The sequence below is a fragment of the Limanda limanda genome, chromosome 21 (assembly GCF_963576545.1).
Source record: "Limanda limanda chromosome 21, fLimLim1.1, whole genome shotgun sequence".
NCBI classification, from domain to species: Eukaryota; Metazoa; Chordata; class Actinopteri; order Pleuronectiformes; family Pleuronectidae; genus Limanda; species Limanda limanda.
In genome coordinates, this window is record NC_083656.1 from 7,549,109 (window position 1) to 7,567,224 (window position 18,116).

General features: G+C 42.7%; 3 protein-coding genes across 3 annotated transcripts; 1 reads left to right on the forward strand and 2 right to left on the reverse strand.

Annotated features, from left to right (window-relative positions):
* Positions 1 to 2,700: 2,700 nt before the first annotated feature.
* fkbp10b (FKBP prolyl isomerase 10b) lies at positions 2,701 to 8,273 on the forward strand. Its single transcript, XM_061094806.1, has 10 exons — positions 2,701 to 3,052; positions 3,990 to 4,135; positions 4,753 to 4,942; positions 5,138 to 5,283; positions 5,853 to 6,042; positions 6,137 to 6,282; positions 6,731 to 6,920; positions 7,014 to 7,156; positions 7,383 to 7,546; positions 7,995 to 8,273. Exons 1-10 carry the CDS (start codon positions 2,847 to 2,849, stop codon positions 8,187 to 8,189), a joined length of 1,716 nt encoding a protein of 571 aa, XP_060950789.1. The 5' UTR covers positions 2,701 to 2,846; the 3' UTR covers positions 8,190 to 8,273.
* A 44-nt stretch (positions 8,274 to 8,317) lies between these two features.
* LOC133027721 (7-methylguanosine phosphate-specific 5'-nucleotidase-like) lies at positions 8,318 to 12,490 on the reverse strand. The gene is made up of 10 exons (XM_061094807.1): positions 12,358 to 12,490; positions 11,811 to 11,885; positions 11,542 to 11,640; positions 11,390 to 11,459; positions 11,214 to 11,260; positions 10,999 to 11,084; positions 10,732 to 10,821; positions 10,210 to 10,372; positions 9,844 to 10,044; positions 8,318 to 9,754 (listed from the first exon to the last, which is right to left on the reverse strand). The coding sequence occupies exons 1-10, from the start codon at positions 12,358 to 12,360 to the stop codon at positions 9,638 to 9,640; spliced, it is 951 nt and encodes a 316-aa protein (XP_060950790.1). The 5' UTR covers positions 12,361 to 12,490; the 3' UTR covers positions 8,318 to 9,637.
* Positions 12,491 to 13,282: 792 nt separating this feature from the next.
* Positions 13,283 to 17,684, reverse strand: LOC133027725 (kelch-like protein 11). Its single transcript, XM_061094810.1, has 2 exons — positions 16,945 to 17,684; positions 13,283 to 16,128 (listed from the first exon to the last, which is right to left on the reverse strand). The coding sequence occupies exons 1-2, from the start codon at positions 17,514 to 17,516 to the stop codon at positions 14,544 to 14,546; spliced, it is 2,157 nt and encodes a 718-aa protein (XP_060950793.1). The 5' UTR covers positions 17,517 to 17,684; the 3' UTR covers positions 13,283 to 14,543.
* Positions 17,685 to 18,116: the final 432 nt, after the last annotated feature.

The window sequence follows — 18,116 nt, forward strand, 5'->3', positions numbered from 1 at the left end:
CGAGGAAGCTTGTTTACGGTCCAATCTCTGTGCTGATGATGTTACCGTAGCCAAGCCGGATAGAAAAGCTGCACATGTACACACCGAATGTTTAACCCCTGCTGTATGATAGTAATCCATATAACACCAATACGCATACATGTATGCTGAACATGGGTGCTGATGTACATAGTGTATTATAAGGTTGACGTGCAGAAAGCAGTGATTCACTGCCGCTGAAGCACAAGAACACTCCTCCTGCCTCTCAGCCGAAAAAACTTTAATCAGCAAGAGATGATTCACGTCTTTGCAGTTTTTACGATTTAAGGACGTCGGAGCTCATCTGAGTTTTTCTAGCATCGCTCTCGGTTTCATGCCGGTTTATTCGGACTGCAAAAAAAAAAAGCCGTGCGTTGCAGAACATATTTCAAAGAAGACTATGAAGCCGCTACTCAATTCTCTACTCAGTTTAATCCAAATATGCCTTTTTCTAATTGAAAACTTTAAATCCTGGCTCAACAAATCATTTAATAAGCAATACACATCTGAAAGAAAAAAAACATTATTATTCCTACAAACAAGACTCGTTTCCCTTAGGACAAAACCTTAAACTTCTGCAGCCTTTATGTGCACCACTGTCTCATTCTATCCTCTCTGCTCCTATCAGGTCTCATATCAGGTTCAGAGGATTTGACTCCTGCAGATATTTTATACATGAGAAGCTTTGTGTCACCAGTAACAATTCAAAAACAAACAACTTCGGCAAATAGCACAGATGCCAGAAGAGATGATCCAAGTTACACTGCCAGTTTAACCCACAGGAGCATGAGAGGAACATGTCGGCTTTCTGAGTTAAGGTCAACGTCAGAGAGAAAGTCTCAGAAATCTAGTTTGTTAAAGGAAAGAAGCTCAAAAACATTCCTCACTGAAAAAGATAAGTGAAGCAGTAGAAATTTAACAACATCGAACTAAATTGTAATATCTGTGTTTCCCTTTAATCCCACTCGGACTTCTCTTTGTTCTCTGAGTTCAAAGTTACTCGAGGACTCTTGGCTGAAAGCTCAGGTTTCGCTGTGTTTGAGATCACTCGTTGTCGTTAGACTCATCAGATTCATGGAAGTCAACACTGTCTATAGTCTCACGGTAAAGAATATCAATGTAAATACTCTATTACTGTATATTCAAAAAATACATATTAAAACCTATGTGAATACCAGTGACTGTGTCTTCATCATTCGAGAGAGAGAAAGAGAGAGAGGTACACAAACTTTCTCATCTTTTGATATTTGTTCTTTTTTTGGCTTTCAGTTTAGCTGTTTTAAGCATTTACATCTATCTCTATCTATCTATCTATCTATCTATCTATCTATCTATCTATCTATCTATCTATCTATCTATCTATCTATCTATCTATCTATCTATCTATCTATCTATCTATCTATCTATCTATCTATCTATCTATCTATCTATCTACATGTATCCATCCATCCATCCATCCATCCACTGTACCTCTTTTTAAAAGAGTCCTGCGGGCTCCTGTACTTGTAGTTCCTCTTGTAGTTCTGGGCCAAAGTAATAAAGCCCTCTTGTCTAAACTTCACGGCATTAATGTAAAAGCTTAGTCTTGAGGTCCCAAGACTTTTTACGGCTCTGAGGCTGTTCCAGAGAGAGCCGCTCCTCCCTCCTCTCCTGTCCTCTCCTCCCTCCTCTCCTCATCCCCCGCTTTGCAGCTGTGTACAGCTGTGCTGGAGCAACATCCTCTTCCAAAATAAAAGCGGAACCAGGAAAAGTTTTAATAGTATGAGTAGAACAAAAGAAAAAATAAATTTGGGGAATCTCTGCATCTGAATTCATCATCTATTTATTACAAAAGAAACCATACACACTCCGTTATATCCCTGTTCTAGAAAAGGCAGTGTCACAGTTATGATGATGATAATAATAATACATTCTGTTTTTATGGAACTTTTAAAAACTTTTTTTCAAATTTTAAAAGTGAAATAATAAAAGAAAAAGGTAGAACTATGTATAACGTATGAAATGTAAAAGCACTCATAGGAAATTATGTTTTAAGGTCTATTTGAAAGATGATAATAATAATAAACGTTATCTCTATTGCACCTTTCAAAACGAGAGTGGCAAAGTGTTTCACAAAATAAAACAGAAAAGCAAAGATAGAAAAGTTAAATAAAAAGATAAACAAGTTTGCAGCTGAGAAGGTGGAAAAGACCTACGTGCCCCGGAGATACACTTTTTTTTTTTTTTTTTACTATAACTTTCAATTCAACTCGTTTTTTTTTCTTTCCAAATTACCACCTACATCATCTCCAGGCACTTTTTGATGAGGACGTGACCGTAAAGTTAAATAAAAAGATAACTATAACAAATGATCATCTATACAGGAGAGTTCAAACTGAGGCACAGATTCTGCTGATCTGAGTTTGTGTGTTGGAGCTTAAACTTTAAACCAATGAGGAGCAGAGTTGGAAAAAAAAGTTGGAATAACTATTTTCACTCTGCTGCTTCTCAACGTGGCCGAACTGAAACGTGTGGGGTTTTCCTCTTCTTTCGAGTTTGTAACGGAAGTGATGCTCTCCTCTCACTGTGGGGAGTTTGACGGAGGCTCTTCCCACATTCAACAGCCCCTCCACCCTTCCCCCTGGGTTGGAAAAAAGAGAAAAAAACCTCCTCTCACGCACACTAACCTGGAGATTGTCCACGTTTACAGGCTCCAGACGCCGCTGCCCTGCGCCACCGACACATCCCCACTCCTGCGTAAAGAGCGCACACAGCCTCCAGCCTCCAAACTCTCCAAACTTCTCTGATTCTGCTCTTTAACTCATCCAAGCTCTTCCCAGTGTGTGAGGATGTTTTCCTGCTGCTGCCTGGTCGTGGCTCTGCTGTGTACGTGGTCCTGCTCCTCGGTGGAGAGCAACCCCAGTCCAGTGCTGGGAGATGTAGTCGTGGACAAATCCTTCAGCCCCAAAGTCTGCAGCCGGGAGGCGAAGGAAGGGGATTTCGTGCGCTACCACTACAACGCCACGTTCGTCGACGGGAAAACCTTCGATTCCAGGTGAGATAAAGTCGCTTTGCATGTGAAAATGTCGATGGTTTTATTCTGATTTCACTCGGGTTTGCTCGCATTCCGCTGCACGGAGGCCTGCCCGGGTGCGTACCCCAGCCCGAGGCTGCAGCCGCGGCGTTCCGAGCAGCAGAGACACGCTGACACGACCAGGGTTCACACGTTAAAACAAGTTTGCAGCTGAGAAGGTGGAAAAGACCTACGTGCCCCGGAGATACACTTTTTTTTTTTTTTTTTTTAACTATAACTTTCAATTCAACTCGTTTTTTTTTCTTTCCAAATTACCACCTACATCATCTCCAGGCAGATTTTGATGAGGACGAGACCGTAGAAAACCATGGAGGAACCCAATGGAGCAAATATTTGGAGAATGTGGAGGAATAAAAAAAAACTTTTTTAGGATATGGAGAAACTCTTTTAAGAACCAGACTCAATGTGGGGAGAGAATAGAGCCGGAGAGAAAAAAGAATAACTGTAAAAATAAGATTACAGTTTTATCATTTAAGCTCTGTCTGACTGGTTTTGTTAAAGGCTCGGTGTGTGGAATGTAATGACACCTAGTGGTGAAGTTGCATGTTTGCAGCTTAACACCCCTCACTTCACCCTCCCCCTTCACTTGTCAGGAAAACTCAAGTTTGTCTTGTCTGGGCTCCTGTAAAAAAAAAACATGGCCCCCCCCATTCAGAGAACCCAAAGTCAATATAAGGCTCATTCCAGGGTAAAGAAAACATCACAAAGATTACTTTATATTCAATTGCTGCCAATATATCCTTTTAACCTGAATCCTACACACTGGAGATGTAAGAAAATAAATCTCCAGGTGTGACAAGAATAGTCACACTTGTAGATATAATGGTGTTATTGAAGATAGCAGAACCAATTAATAAAAATAATAATATTATAATAATGTCTTCTGTTCCTCTTCCAGCCACCAGAAAGGAGCAGCTAAGGTGGGTCTGTTAGGAGAAGGTCGACTCATCGCTGGTATAGATAAAGGCCTTCAGGGCATGTGTGTGAACGAGCGCAGGAGCCTCACCGTCCCCCCTCACCTGGCCTACGGCAGCGCCGGAGCCGGTAAGTCAAAATGTCCCATTTGTTAAAAGATGTTTCATTAATAAACATAACAATTAAATAGGGTTTTAAATTTTGTACGTTCAAAATACAAATTTCACATTTATTTTCTTGATGCCACAGCCAGTCAGAGTTTGAATGGTTTGTTTAAGGAGGGGCCCACCCCTCATTTCTGCCCTTGGGCCGCCTAGTGGTTTAATCCTGCCCTGTTCAGGTTTCAGGTTTAGTGACTGATTTTCACATTTCTGTTCAACATGTCATGAAAAAGAACTGATCAAAAAAAATAAACGTTATTACTTCACTTTAAAAAGTAATTTAAGGAAGTAACACTTTAAATATTCTATTTGAAATTCACTTTTACAGATCAGATCACAAAGTCCTTCACAATAAATGCACATCAAAATGAGGAAATAAAACTTCATTGAGCACCAGTAGATATAAATCAATTCAGAGCAATGCAGGTGTTTTGTAGCGTGTCCTAACATCCTGTTTACACTTTGGCATCACATGAGGAAATAAGATGTTTCATTGAAAGTTAAAATTTCATGATTGTCAATTGTCATTTGCTCATATATAGTATTGTACTGCTGTTATATTATATTGATGATTGTTCTCTTCAGGTGATGTGGTTCCTCCCGACACCACCCTGGTGTTTGAGATCCATCTGTTGGACGTGTGGAACAAGGCCGACATGGTCGTCACCAAAACCATCACCACCCCCAAAGACTGCAAACGGTCTGTGATGAGCACCGACTTCGTGCGTTACCACTACAACGGCACGCTGCTCGACGGCAGCGTCTTCGAATCCAGGTGATTTATCGAGTGTCTGTGATCGGTTATTGACTTTTTAATGAAACAATATCAAATGCAATGTGTTTGTGTCTCTCTCTGAAACGAAGCCCCCATACGAATGACTGCTCTTGTGTGTGTTTTGTATTGTGTCATCCAGGTGTGTTGTCTCTGTGAGGTTGTGTTTGACAATGCGCTTGTATGAGCCCTACGTAGCTACAACAGGAAGCAGACCCACAACACCTTAGTGGGCGAGGGCTGGCTGGTCAAGGGCATGGACGAGGGCCTGATGGGCATGTGTGTGGGAGAGATCCGACACATCGTCATCCCTCCATTTAAAGCCTACGGAGAGAAAGGATCCGGTGAGTACAGGAGACGGGAAGGAAGAGAACGAGTTAAAATAAAAGTGTGGAATGTTTTAGTCAGAGGAAGAAAACATGGCTTCAGGCAAATTCCCCAAATCACATCTCACCCATAGAATACATTTCACATATCATAGAAAATACTTTTACACATTTGTTTGGCCTTAAAGATGCACACAAACACACACACACTCTGAGTGTGTTTTGGTGAGAAACTGACAACGTAAACAGAAAGTTAGTCCGTTTACAAGATGTCTACACGAAGAAACTTTAAAGTCAACCAGTTCACAAATGTCGGACAAGTCTAAAATGGTCCCATAAACATTATTTAAAAACGTAATGGCCAAAATGATTCCTTAGATGCTCATATGTTTTATTTCAATATATTCTGTCACCTTGTGTTGTGTAGAAGACATACAGTCAAAAGAACTTATTAGCAGAACAAATAATAATTGACTTATAAACACAAATTAGGTCAATTAAAAATGAACAAAATAATCAAAATAAAGCTCTCAAACCATTTGACTTTTCAGTAAATGTTTTTAAATGTCCTGCTTTCGGTTCCCCAGGCACAGAGATCCCCTCCCAGGCGACGCTGGTGTTTGACGTCCTGTTGGTGGACATCCATAACTCCAAGGACAACATCACCTATGAGAACCAGGTGGTGCCGGAGTCGTGCACTCGCAAGTCCGTCGTCGGGGACTACGTCCGCTACCACTATAACGGCACCTTCCTGGACGGACGCACCTTTGACACCAGGTGAGCTCAGACAATGAAGATTCTTAATGTTTTTTACACCAAATTATTTAAGGGATTAAAAAGTTGTTTATTTGCAACCTGCCTGTGCCCACAGCTACCAGAGGAACAGCACATACAACACCTACATCGGGATGGGGTATGTGATCGCAGGCATGGACCAGGGTCTGGTGGGAATCTGCGTCGGGGAGAAGAGGAGGGTCATCATCCCCCCCCACCTGGCGTACGGAGAGGCAGGAGCTGGTAAGTCTGTGCCTCCTTTAGTGCAGCAAACTCTCTACATGAGAAGATCGAACACAAATAGACTTTGAAACTATATTAAATTATAACACTTGATTCATTTGACACACGTCCACTGACACAAAGCCGTTGAAGTCTTGAATTTAAAAGTGCTTGAAAAGGATGATGTGATTATAAAAACTAAGAAAATCAAGGTTTTGATAAGCATTAAAAAATCAACATTTGTTTCTCTTACCTTCTCACATTTGAGGATTTGCCAATAGTTTTTTTTATTGTAAATTAAACATCTTGTATTTTTGTTGGTTAGATAAAATAAACATGACCCTTAATTATTTGCTTATGTATAACAAAAAAACACATTGGTACTTCAAATCCACTTTGACTAAATGCATCTGAACACTTATAATTTTTGGACACAGAGTTGATAAAACGTTTTCTGTGATCCTTCCAGGTAACGTCATCCCTCCCTCGGCCGTGCTCGTCTTTGACGTCCACATCATCGACTTCCACAACCCCAACGACTCCGTGAGCATCCAGGTGACCCACAAACCCGAAGTGTGTAACGACACCACGGCGGAGAACGACCTCGTCCGCTATAACTACAACTGCTCGCTGATGGACGGCACGCTGCTCTTCTCCTCGTGAGTTCGGCAGACGCACACTCTCAGCTGCAGCTTTGCACACCACATGTCTACTTTCATTTTAACGAATGCATTTTCTATCCCTGTCCTCAGACACTCCTATGAGAACCTTCAGGACGCGGTGCTGGGCGCAGAAAAGGTGATCGACGGTCTGGACAGCGGTCTGCGCGGCATGTGCCTGGGGGAGAGGAGGACGGTGACCGTGCCCCCCCACCTCGGCCACGGAGAGAAAGGAGGTGAGACTGAAACTTCGCCCTTGTGACAACAGTACAACTGTACTTTTTTTTATCAGAAGAAAGATGGTTTGATAAGTAGTTTTACATTTATCAAGCTACAATTACACTTTATACATATTACTACCAGTTATATAACACAAACTGTACGATCAAGCTGCACACACAAACTATTTAATGGAGGTAAGGCCAAAACTAAACCGTGTCTTTCTTACTTTTCGTCTGTCAGCCACTGGCGTGCCGGGCAGCGCTGTGCTGGTCTTTGAAATCGAGCTGGTGAGCTTCGAGAAGGGAGTCCCCCCCGGTTACCTGTTCGTGTGGCTCGCAAACACTCCTGAAAACCTGTTCGAAGCTCTGGACGCCAACAAGAACGAGGAGGTTCCACAGGAGGAGGTAGGCAGCATCCTTACTTCCTTACTTTGGTGACATCTGGTGGTGGTGTCTGCAATGACATGAGGCATTTTCTATCTTTGTCCTAATAAAAAAATGTAAAGGTTTAATATTAAACTGCATGCCTGACCCTGAAAACAGAGGTCAGTTGCAACTAAGGATCAAATCAAATAATCTTCATCAGCAGTAGAAGCTGCCCAGTTGATGTTCAGATTTCTACATCTGAGTAGATATTTTTATTATACAATTCAGATAAATATCTATTTTTCTGATTTCAGATTCAATGTTTTCAGATGTCAGATCAAATTATTTTAAAATTTCAAATCTTGTTTTTTTCAGTTTTAGGTTATCTATTTATTTTTCTATTGACCATATTCACATGACAAAAGTTCTAATGAATTACCTCCACACTGTTATTAATCAGTTAATATTCCTCTTTGACTGTTTCTAGTTTTCGGAGTTCATCAAGCTGCAGGTCGCCGAGGGCCACGGTCGTATCAAGCCCGGTCTGACTATGGACCAGGTCGTTGTCGACATGTTTGAAAACCAGGACCGAAATAAAGACGGAGTGATCACAGCCGACGAGCTGAAACTGAAGGTGGAGGAGGACAAGGAGCGGGAAGACATCATGCACGAGGAGCTGTGATGAGGAGGAGGAGGACAGATCTTTTTTAAATTATCTCTCAGGGAGATACCAACACCTTGAGAAAAAAAAAAAAAAAAAAAAGAACATCAACGAGAGACTTTTACCAAACAGGTTTTATTGTTGGACAGTTTTTGAAATGACAAGAACAAAGTGCAAGTGATCTTTTTGCAGAGTTTTGTGTTGTATGAGTGTTTTTGTTTGAGAGTTGTATTCCAGAGAACTGAACAAGCACCTTTTTAATTTTCCTGAATTCACGTGAATTAAAATGTAAGAAAACAACATTTTGTTCTTGACTGTTAACTTAAAATAATCACATTTGCTGTTTATTTATCACAGAGGTTAGACAACATATGGTTTAAAAAGCTTTAAAAGCTGCACATCAAAAAAAATATTCCAAGATTTTTTGGTGAAAGATCCAGAGTAAAATCTAAAGGAGAAGTACAACCATTTGTTCACAGGTCTTTGAGCATTACAGTGTGACACATGAAACCTCTGGTGGAGCCATAAGCAGTTACAGTTGCACTGTGGGTAAGTTACAGGTTTTGTAAAGAAGATTGTATAGACAGATGTTATCACTGGTTCTGATGGTAAAAAAAATCATACTTCCAAATCTGAAATAAAGTGTCTTATGAAACTGCTAAATCAGTTTTGGTTGTATTTCTATCACCAATAGGTGGCGTATTCATGATTTATTCCAATCAGGGTGATCACACAGGAGTGTGTCTGGTGACAATGTGAAGACAAATGCTGCAACTCTGCATAAAACACACATGTTAATGTGCAGTTTTGTTTTTAAGAAGATAAGGAAATAAAGAAACATCTACACCAAGGAAAATAGTTTTGAGAAGCAGCATTACATTCAATTCCTGGATTTGAATTTTCCTGCAACTTTGCTCTTTACTGGGAGAAAATACCAATTTGTTTTGAATTAAAAAAAGCATCTTAAAAATGGAGCGGAGCAAACTTACAAGTTGCTCCATCTCCATATTGTCTTCTAAATCCTAATTATTGCACCCATAGTAAAGTGCAGCTAGTTCAACATTTAGTTTTTCTACGCAGCAGCCACAAATTCAGCTGAAAAACACTTGAAATGAATACACACATCCCAGAATCCCCTGCATGTAAAGTGACGATAGCCTGGAGTATCAGGTGTTCACAGTGGTAAAAGAAAGTAAGAAAGTAAACAGCTGTAAGAGAGTAAATCTGATTTGGCTGAAGTGAATCAAAAATTCTACAAAAGTAGGTCAAGCAGATTAAAGTTAAAACATGTGAGTGTAACAAATTAGAAACAGTACTGACTGTGCATGATTTGCACCATTAACGACTTCAGGAGAGACCGAAGTGAAGAGGTCCGTTTTGAGGTCTCGATTGAGGTAAGTGATGATCACGATGTGTGATTGTCCAGCTTGCAACACTGTAAATGGAGGGAACATGTCCGTCTGTGTGTCTCACTTGTCTCTACATGAGGTAATATTTCTGAGGATGGCGTTCGGAACGTCCATCGTCTCGTCTTTCACCAGCACGATGTCAAAGGCGTTGACGTACGACTCTTTCCTCTCTTCTACCTGAAAGACAAACGATGAAGAACCCAGTGTCAATCAATCAATCCTCTGTCTACAACTGATCAACAGTAGTGCATGCGCTGTGGTCAGACCTGGTCGTTCAGGAAGCCGATGGTCAGGACGTTCTGGGGCTCGGCCACCCCGTCAGCCATGGTCAGGTCTCCCAGCGAGTCTCCCAGCAGCAGCACGTTGGGTCGACCCTGCAGCTCGCTGAGGCCGGCGGCGTGTGACAGAGCACCTTCCCTCTTGTTGAACGTGTGGATGAGTTGACCTTTGAAGGCTTGAAGGACGCCCTTAACAACAAGACAGGGTTTAAGAAAGGGGCTCTCACATAGAGACTGATGTTGGTGGAGTAGAATTTAGCCTTTTTCGCTCATGTGAATTGATGAGAAAAAAGTATTGGTACAATGGTGTACTTGTGATCAAATACACGTGGAGGCAGCCGTGATCCAACTCACAGTTTGGTCAAAGTCCATGTAGTTAGAGACGACGTGGACGTTGGGATGGAAAACGTGGTTCTGTCGGATCACCTCCTCCAGGACGTCTCCAACACCGGCCGAGAAGATCAACAGAGGAACCTGCTGCTCGGCCAGACGCTCAAAAAACACCTTGTAGCCGTCCCTACACAAACACACACACACCTCATTGGATTACACACATTAACTTATGACTATCTGAGCAGAGGGCTTTACATTACTGTAAACATGAAAAGCAATTAAAGAATATTACACAAGAGAACTACACACTGACTATTCAAGATTCCTTCAACGAGTATAACAAGAACTAAGATGGAGAGACTTAAATATAAAATCAAATATCTTAGTTCTTCGATTTTGCCTGGACATCAGCTCTTTTAGTTTCATTATGAAAATTTGAATTCGGTCCCAATTACAAGGAGAAAAATATATATATATATAGTTTAAAATGTTATAAAACTGGTGTTCTGGGTAAACTCCATTTGACCTTTACTCTGTGTTTACCTGAGCATGGCACTGGATTCCTTCACAGCCTGTGCAAGCATGTCCTTTCTGATCCTCTGCTGAATCAGCAGCTCATGAACTTTGGTCCACCTGTCGAGAGCAGCACAGACAACGTCATGATCAGAAACCTCCTCAGCTTTAACCACCTTGTCTTTACTGCACGGGAAACTGACTTCTCCAGTAGTAGGAGTGTAAGTAGAAATATTGAACATTTTAAATGCTTCACAAACTGCACATATTAAACAGAAGTGTGAGGATCTTTCTTACCACTCCACCATGAGAGGCAGCTTCTCTTCAACACTCAGACTTGCATCGATCTCTATGGGATAGTAGGTGCTCAAAAGCTTCCTCATCTGCAATAAACCAACACAAAATACAGAAAAAATATTTACAGACAAATGACAGATACGTATCAGACTGTAATTGTTCAAAGTGGAGTAATATGCAAAATTATAGAGTAGCAAACAAATCCTAAATCCTACCTTTCTAGTGCAGTCCTCATTAATCAACAATGGGCTATCCAGGATGTCTGCAAATGGAAGGAAAACAGGTTTGTATTAGTTTCAGAAAGGTACAAGAAAGTCATAAATCCTTCACATACAATTATCAGGACCCTGATGATCGTTATGCGGAGGATCTCTGTGGCCCGTGTGCTTACTGTGGGTGGTGGGCACTCGCTTGCCGTTGTGAGCAAATCTGGTCAGCGTCATGTCGAAGTCTGCGATGACCTGAGACGACAGTACTTTTTAGAATTGAAAACAAAACAACACAATGGATGAAAAAGTTCCCTCCTCTGCTCATGTCTCTGACCTGCAGGCTGCCTGCACCTGCTCGCTGGATGGCGTGGATGGTCTCCTCCACTCTGCTGCGCTCCCTCATCAGCACAGAGCAATTGGCCAGCTCCGGGATCTGAATAGAAAAGAGTCTCAGTCTTACAAACTCAAGATCATCACATTAAGTTTCTGAAACACCTAAGCATAATGGTTATCCTTCTTTTAGGCATTTAAATTCACTTAAAACACACTTTTAAATCATAATTATTTCTGTTTTAAGAGATTTTAACTCCTGCTAATGTTTACCGGGGTTTTGGTCAGCTGGTGCCAGATGGCCAGGGCAGTCCGGGCCGGGGTGTAGATCCATGGAATCTGGTAAATCTGCACATGAAGCCAAGAGGAAAAGTCATTAGGTCATTCTATAGAGTTGGGTTTTGAAGTACTGATAGAATTTGGTACCGACTCCACTGACACTAGGAACAGTTTTCAGTTGGTACAGTTCCATTTAATTATTTAAACTATATAAGTCAGATATGCATAAAAAGTCAAAATAATTAACTATATATAGTGAATAAATATTCCATTTATAACGAAATAATAAATTATTATTCACTTGAGTTTAAACTGATCCAATGTATCCAAGGTTGCAGGCAGTTTAGAGCTGCTCTGTTCAAAAGGGTAAACATGTGTATTCAGTGAGATTTCCCACCATGTTTCAGCTGTTATATAAAACTATCTTGTCTCTCAGTGCAAACACATCACTACCGTTGGGTTTCACGTCCTAAATATGAACTAAAATGAAGTTTAAACCCAAATCTCGACGAGGATTTCGATGAAAGAAACCTCAACTTACCATTTTCAAACGAAGTGACGAGTCTCCTCTGAACTTCTGTTCATCACAAGCACTTCATTGTTTTCAAACACGAGCTGTTTGTTTCAGAAAAATCATTAAAAACTGCTAAAAACAAAGAAACAGCTCTGGAGGGTTTGTTTACATCGTCCGTGTGGGTCCCACCCGCAGCGTCCCCCCTGCAAACGCGGACTGTTACGAGCATGGTTCCGACGCATATTTGTTCCTACTGCCTCAGCGTAGAAACAAATACAGAAAAAAACAATAAAATCAAATAATACTTTATCCACCATAGACATGATCATTTTAATCATATCAACAATTTAATACCAAAAAGTCAAACTAAATTTGTGTAATTCTAAAAAAGATTGAGACCATATATCATAAAAATTATTATAATAGAACATCTACTAGCCCAGTAATTGAGGAAAAAAAATTACTTTGCATTGACAAATATTATGGTGCTTACGAATTTGATGTCCCATCCTATAATGAGCTTAAATACCCATATTTAATTATGTTCTTTTTGAATTTAAATGCATTTATCTAGGCCTATTTAATTAGCCATATGTCTTATATTTTGAAAAAGATGTATGCCTAATTAGCTACCCTACCTGTTGATTTTTTTTTATTTATTCAACTGGATGTATATATGACTATAAATAAAATACTTTGTTACAGAAAATATAACAATTGTTCTGTACTGTAGAAAATGTAGAAATGTTCTGAGACTTAAAATACTGACAAAATTATCTTAAATGGTGACATAAAGACATCCAGTGACTTATTATTGAAGCTTGTCTGCTTTTGGTTTTGAGTAACATCAACAGCTCAAGACACTTAGCAAGAAAAATATCTGTTTGGCTAAATCTGGCATTTATCATGCATTAGATTTACTGTGATCACGATTAAGAGATGACAAACTACATTTCACTGCAATAACTTTTATTTATAGAGTTTGTGCACTTACAGCTTATGCAATGACACCATGTCACAAGGTACCTCCGGCTTGGCCGCATGAAATCTGAATACATGGCTCTGGGAAATCATACTTAGTCTAAAATCGCCTCTTATCAAACTTGGCACAAAAATCTGAAGCCTCAAATGTGACTTACTGTCAATATCTCCCCGTGTCCGTTGTCACTATGCAAAGTGACAGTAACTGAAAAAATCAAAGCCTCCACAACTGAATGAAATCATTCATCCACCAGTTCTGTTCACATAATGCACAGTATGCTAGTGGAAAGTGTCGGGCTCACCATGTCCAATGAGATCATATAGTTACAGACAACTTGGCTGGAGAAACCACAGACAAGAGCAGTTTCTGATCAGTAACAGAGAAACACTGAGCTCAGCAACTGGTCCACACAACACTGAGAAGGAAATGTTTAAATTAACATTCAGGGTCTTTGAGTGCAGGAAATGCAGTTAAACCAACTGCATTGAGAAGAGGAAAGTTAGGAACATTGAGAGAAGTTCATGGTTTAAAGTGTTTTACACGTTTTACAGTCTTTCAGCAGTTCAGTGTCCGTGTGTGAACATGTGCTCTTTATCACTCAAGGGAAAAATGCAGAGCAAATTCTGCAAGAAGCACAAAGATTCCAGAAAAACCAACAAACCAAGAACTCGACAAACTTTGTTCCCTGACATAACGACACTTTGAATTAGAATTTAGATGTAAATCAGAAGCAGAGCTATTTTGACACGTTATCATGGCGATATTTGGTCAAAGTTTCAAGATATGTTGATCACATAAAGCAATTTTAAGCAGCTGAAATAAAACATACACATTTATACACATTCATTGGAATTTAAAAACATCATTAACACAACAGTTTTTAGTGCAAATTTGCCTTATGCAGGCTTATGTGTTTATATAATCACACTCCACCCTGTTCCCCAATATATGCTTTGCTTAATTTCTTATTTCTTGTACATGAAATGATGGTCTCGTTCCAGCAGCACACACAAGAAACAATTCTAACAGCGCAAAAAAGGGTAAAATCATGGTTTAAGAGTTAGAAATAAATATACAAGACTGAAAACTTATTAGCCTGTCTTGGTATTTCCTATATTTTTCTCTATTGGCAATTTGAACAGTGTGACCCTCAGCCCCACGTAAACCCATGCGGAAAATAAGAACCTCAGAAGTATTGTGCAAGGCCGAACGTTTCGATAGAGATTCAATGTCAACATTCGATCTGAGTTTGCAGCTGCCTCCGCAGGCTGAGGGTGCGCAGGTGGAGCTGCTGCATCTGCTGCATGCGGTCCCGCTGCCGAGCCAGGTTCTGGGGCATGGGGTAGCGCTGGCAGCCGTACAGATACTGGTACGGGATGCGAACGTGGCAGGCCGCCGCCCGACAGCGGGGCTGAGGTAAGGGCGGCAGCAGCATCCAACGCTTCTTTTCGGCACAGTACCGGTAGACCTCCTTGCGGTACTGCTTGTCCATGTTGGTGCTGTTCCTCCAGCCGCCAATGACGAACACGTCCTCAGCCAGGTAGCAGATGGCCGCACCTTCCATACCGAGGACCTCTGGAGGGAGGCTGTCCAGGATGTCGTCGGAGATGTTTATGCTTATTTTCTGCTGAGCGGCCTCCTGTGCCACATCGTAGTTCTTGGGGCAACAGGAAGACGTGTGGTAGAAGTTGGTGGACGCGACGGCCATTTGAAAGACACAGTAGTTATCGAGGAGCGGCAGTGAGTCCACATCCTGCCACTTGTGACTCTCCGTGTCGTAGCAAGTGGTCACCGTGCTCAGCCCATCCTCGAAGTCCAGGTCCACAGGGGTCCTGGCCATCACGTACACGTAGCGGTCCTCCACGCTCACCGTTTTGACATCTCGTAGTATTTTTGGCGCCGGGTCGAGATTGTGCCACTCGTCCTGCTCGGGCTTGTAGACGGTGACGTCCTTAAAGCCTGGACTGAAGTTTCCGTGGCCACCGATGCCGCAGAGAACCTCTTTGACACACGTGAGGCCGAAGGAGTGCTTGCGAGAGCTCAGGCTGCTGAGCTGCTCCCAGCTGTTGAGGCTGGGGTTGTAGCGCTCCACCATCTTGGCGTAGCCTGGCTCCATGGAGCCCGCCACGTACACATGGCTGTCGGTGACTGCGATAGCATGTCCATCCAGGTGGTTGTGAATGTGCGGCAGGTTGACCCAGCGGTCCTCGGCGACAAAGTAGCCCACACACTCACTCAGATACTCTCCACCTTCTGAAACACCACCCACGACCATGATGACGTCCATGTTCTGGCCAAACCGTGGCTGGGTGGCGGTCATGTGGGAGGCACAGAGCTCTAAATCAGCAGACTTGAGGCTCTCGAAGTGAACAGCCTGAACCTCGAGGGTGTCGGACACCAGCTTCTGACAGCACGCACTGTTTGCCACTAAGGGCTCCTTCCTCACCACCTGCATCAGGGCGGTGGGAGCAATCTGTGACAGCTTCAAGAGCCCGAACAGCTCCTCAAAGTGCTTCTCTCGCTCCTCCGGGTTCTGCTGCACCCATTTCACCACGGCCTCGAACAGCTCCTCCTCAGAATCCACGGTGATTTCCGAGTCCGAGAGCCAGGTTCGCAAGAGGTGAAACGGCAGCGTGAAGAATTCCTCGTTGCGGATGATTTCGTGGAAGTTCCTCCGGATCATGGTGGCGGCTCCCAGGGCGAGCTGGTCCAGGGTGTACATGTGGGCCAGGCTGTGCACGGCCACGCAGTTGGACAAGCTCAGCTTCTTCATGAGAAACTCTCCACAGAAGCTCTTCAGCTGCACCAGCAGGAACCTAGAGGAGAGAATACATCTGAGTTATCAGACTGTATATGAAGATGGACGACATGACAGCGCCCCTAAAGTGAAGCCAAAAAGTCCCAGCTGCCCCCTGGTGGCTGGCTGCCATAAAGGTAATATCCCCTGCTTCCTCCATGTTAGTGGATGGGACCAAACTACAAAGTCAAAATACACATTAAATCAATGTTTCTCAAAGATGGTTTCTGTTATTTTTCCGTAGCTCTTATCACACAGTTTATCTCTGATATCAGAAGGTCTTGAGATAATGGATGCTGTGATAAGCTGCTATACAAATACAATATGTTTTAATTGGAACTGGAGCTGGGTGTAGTGATGACATTCATCGTGACATCACCAGAGTCTGTGTATTTACGAAATGGACAAAGGTGAAGGTGCAGCAGAACACGAGTAGTTGTCCGACCAGCACATTGTTGACACCCAAAACAATAAGTCAGGCAAATAACAACGATGTGTGCGATCACGAAACACCAACACAAGCCTCACCTGTTCCTGGAAGACTCACTTTGGTACAAGTATAGAATTAAACACAACAATGTACATGATATTTGTATTTAAATTGTTAGTCCATAGACTTCAGTCCCTTCCAATTTCTGATTTAGATTAAATGTAAGATTGAAATACTTTCATGTACATTGTTGTGTTTAATTTCACCCACTACATACTTCTATCCAAATACCTACTGTGTGAATCAATTAAACACATACATATACATGATTTTTGTATTTAAATCGTTCATCCACAGACATCAGTCCCTTCCCCTCTCAGGTTCAGATAGAATGAAGTCCATCACCTGTCAGCCAGCTCCAGGACTTCATGCACACTGGCGGTGGAGACCGTGATCTCCCCGGTGTACATGAACTGGATCACCCCCCTCACAGCCTCGGGCTCCAGGCCGCCCTCGGAGCTCCAGCCCTTCAGCTCCACTCGGGCGGACTGGGACTCGGAGAAGTGTCCGCCCAGCAGCAGGGTGAAGTAGTGCGACGCCGCGGACAGAACCGACCGGTGGGCGGCCAGCGTCTGGACCCGATCCCCCCCCCCGGACCCGGACCCGGAGCGGAACTCCAGCGTCACGTCGCAGAACAGCCCCGCCCTCCGCTGCTCGTCCTGCCGCCGGGAGAGCTCGGAGCGGTGGGTCGGGCAGGTGAACTCCTCGGCCTCCTCCGGTTCCCCGGCACCTGGTAGCGGAGCTGCGGCCACGCAGCTCCGGTTCTCCCGGTCCTCCTCCGGCTCCTCCACCCCAGCAGCAGCAGCCATCCCCCCGCAGGAGGCCAGGGTCCGAGGCGGCCCGAGGCTCGGACGGATCTTGGGGAAGAACTCGCAAACGTAGAAAACACACGTAAACAAACAGTCAGTCAGGGACATGCATGCGTTGCTGCGTTCGAAGCCCGGACTGACAACTGCAGCTCACTTCCGTCTTCAGGTGATTTGTGTCTTTCCGCTGATGGAGACAACAACAGGTCCATTGTGACACGTGTGGTCTCAACACAACACGGACACACTAACTCAGGGAGAGCCCCACGTGATCTTTGACGTGGATCACAAGCCGTAACACGTCTTTATTTCAGAAGGATTTAAACTTTGTCTCAGTGAAGGCTCCGTCTCTGCGCATGCGCGTGTGGTGCTTTGACGACCAATGACTTGTAACGTGTTATTTACATTATATAAGTTATATTCATGATCTGTTGTTATACATCTACGGTGGCCCCCGAAGTACAAATCACAGCAAATGACCAAATATAACAAAACACAAAATATAACAGCAAATTACGAAACACAACCAAACATAACAAAATACAAAACACAACAAATCATAATCTTATTTGCTGTTGTGCTTTTTGATTTGCACCTCAGGGACACCATATATGCTATCCAGACTATAATATTTCAAAACTTTAAAACCAAGTGGGACAGATAAGCCCCAGTTATAAAGAGTTCATAAATGGTGATTGACTTATTGATGGT

What these genes read in the sequence shown, in the direction of transcription:
- fkbp10b (XM_061094806.1), top strand. Translation starts at nt 2,847, where the DNA reads ATGTTTTCCTGCTGCTGCCTGGTCGTGGCTCTGCTGTGTACGTGGTCC. An exon ending in GGGAAAACCTTCGATTCCAG is followed by an intron (nt 3,053 to 3,989) that starts GTGAGATAAAGT and finishes TTCCTCTTCCAG; the next exon opens with CCACCAGAAAGGAGCAGCTA. An exon ending in CTACGGAGAGAAAGGATCCG is followed by an intron (nt 5,284 to 5,852) that starts GTGAGTACAGGA and finishes TCGGTTCCCCAG; the next exon opens with GCACAGAGATCCCCTCCCAG.
- LOC133027721 (XM_061094807.1), bottom strand. An exon ending in GCGAGTGCCCACCACCCACA is followed by an intron (nt 11,261 to 11,389) that starts GTAAGCACACGG and finishes TTCCATTTGCAG; the next exon opens with ACATCCTGGATAGCCCATTG. An exon ending in TCGGCTTCCTGAACGACCAG is followed by an intron (nt 9,755 to 9,843) that starts GTCTGACCACAG and finishes TTTGTCTTTCAG; the next exon opens with GTAGAAGAGAGGAAAGAGTC.
- LOC133027725 (XM_061094810.1), bottom strand. Translation starts at nt 17,516, where the DNA reads ATGTCCCTGACTGACTGTTTGTTTACGTGTGTTTTCTACGTTTGCGAG. An exon ending in GTCCTGGAGCTGGCTGACAG is followed by an intron (nt 16,129 to 16,944) that starts GTGATGGACTTC and finishes TCTCTCCTCTAG; the next exon opens with GTTCCTGCTGGTGCAGCTGA.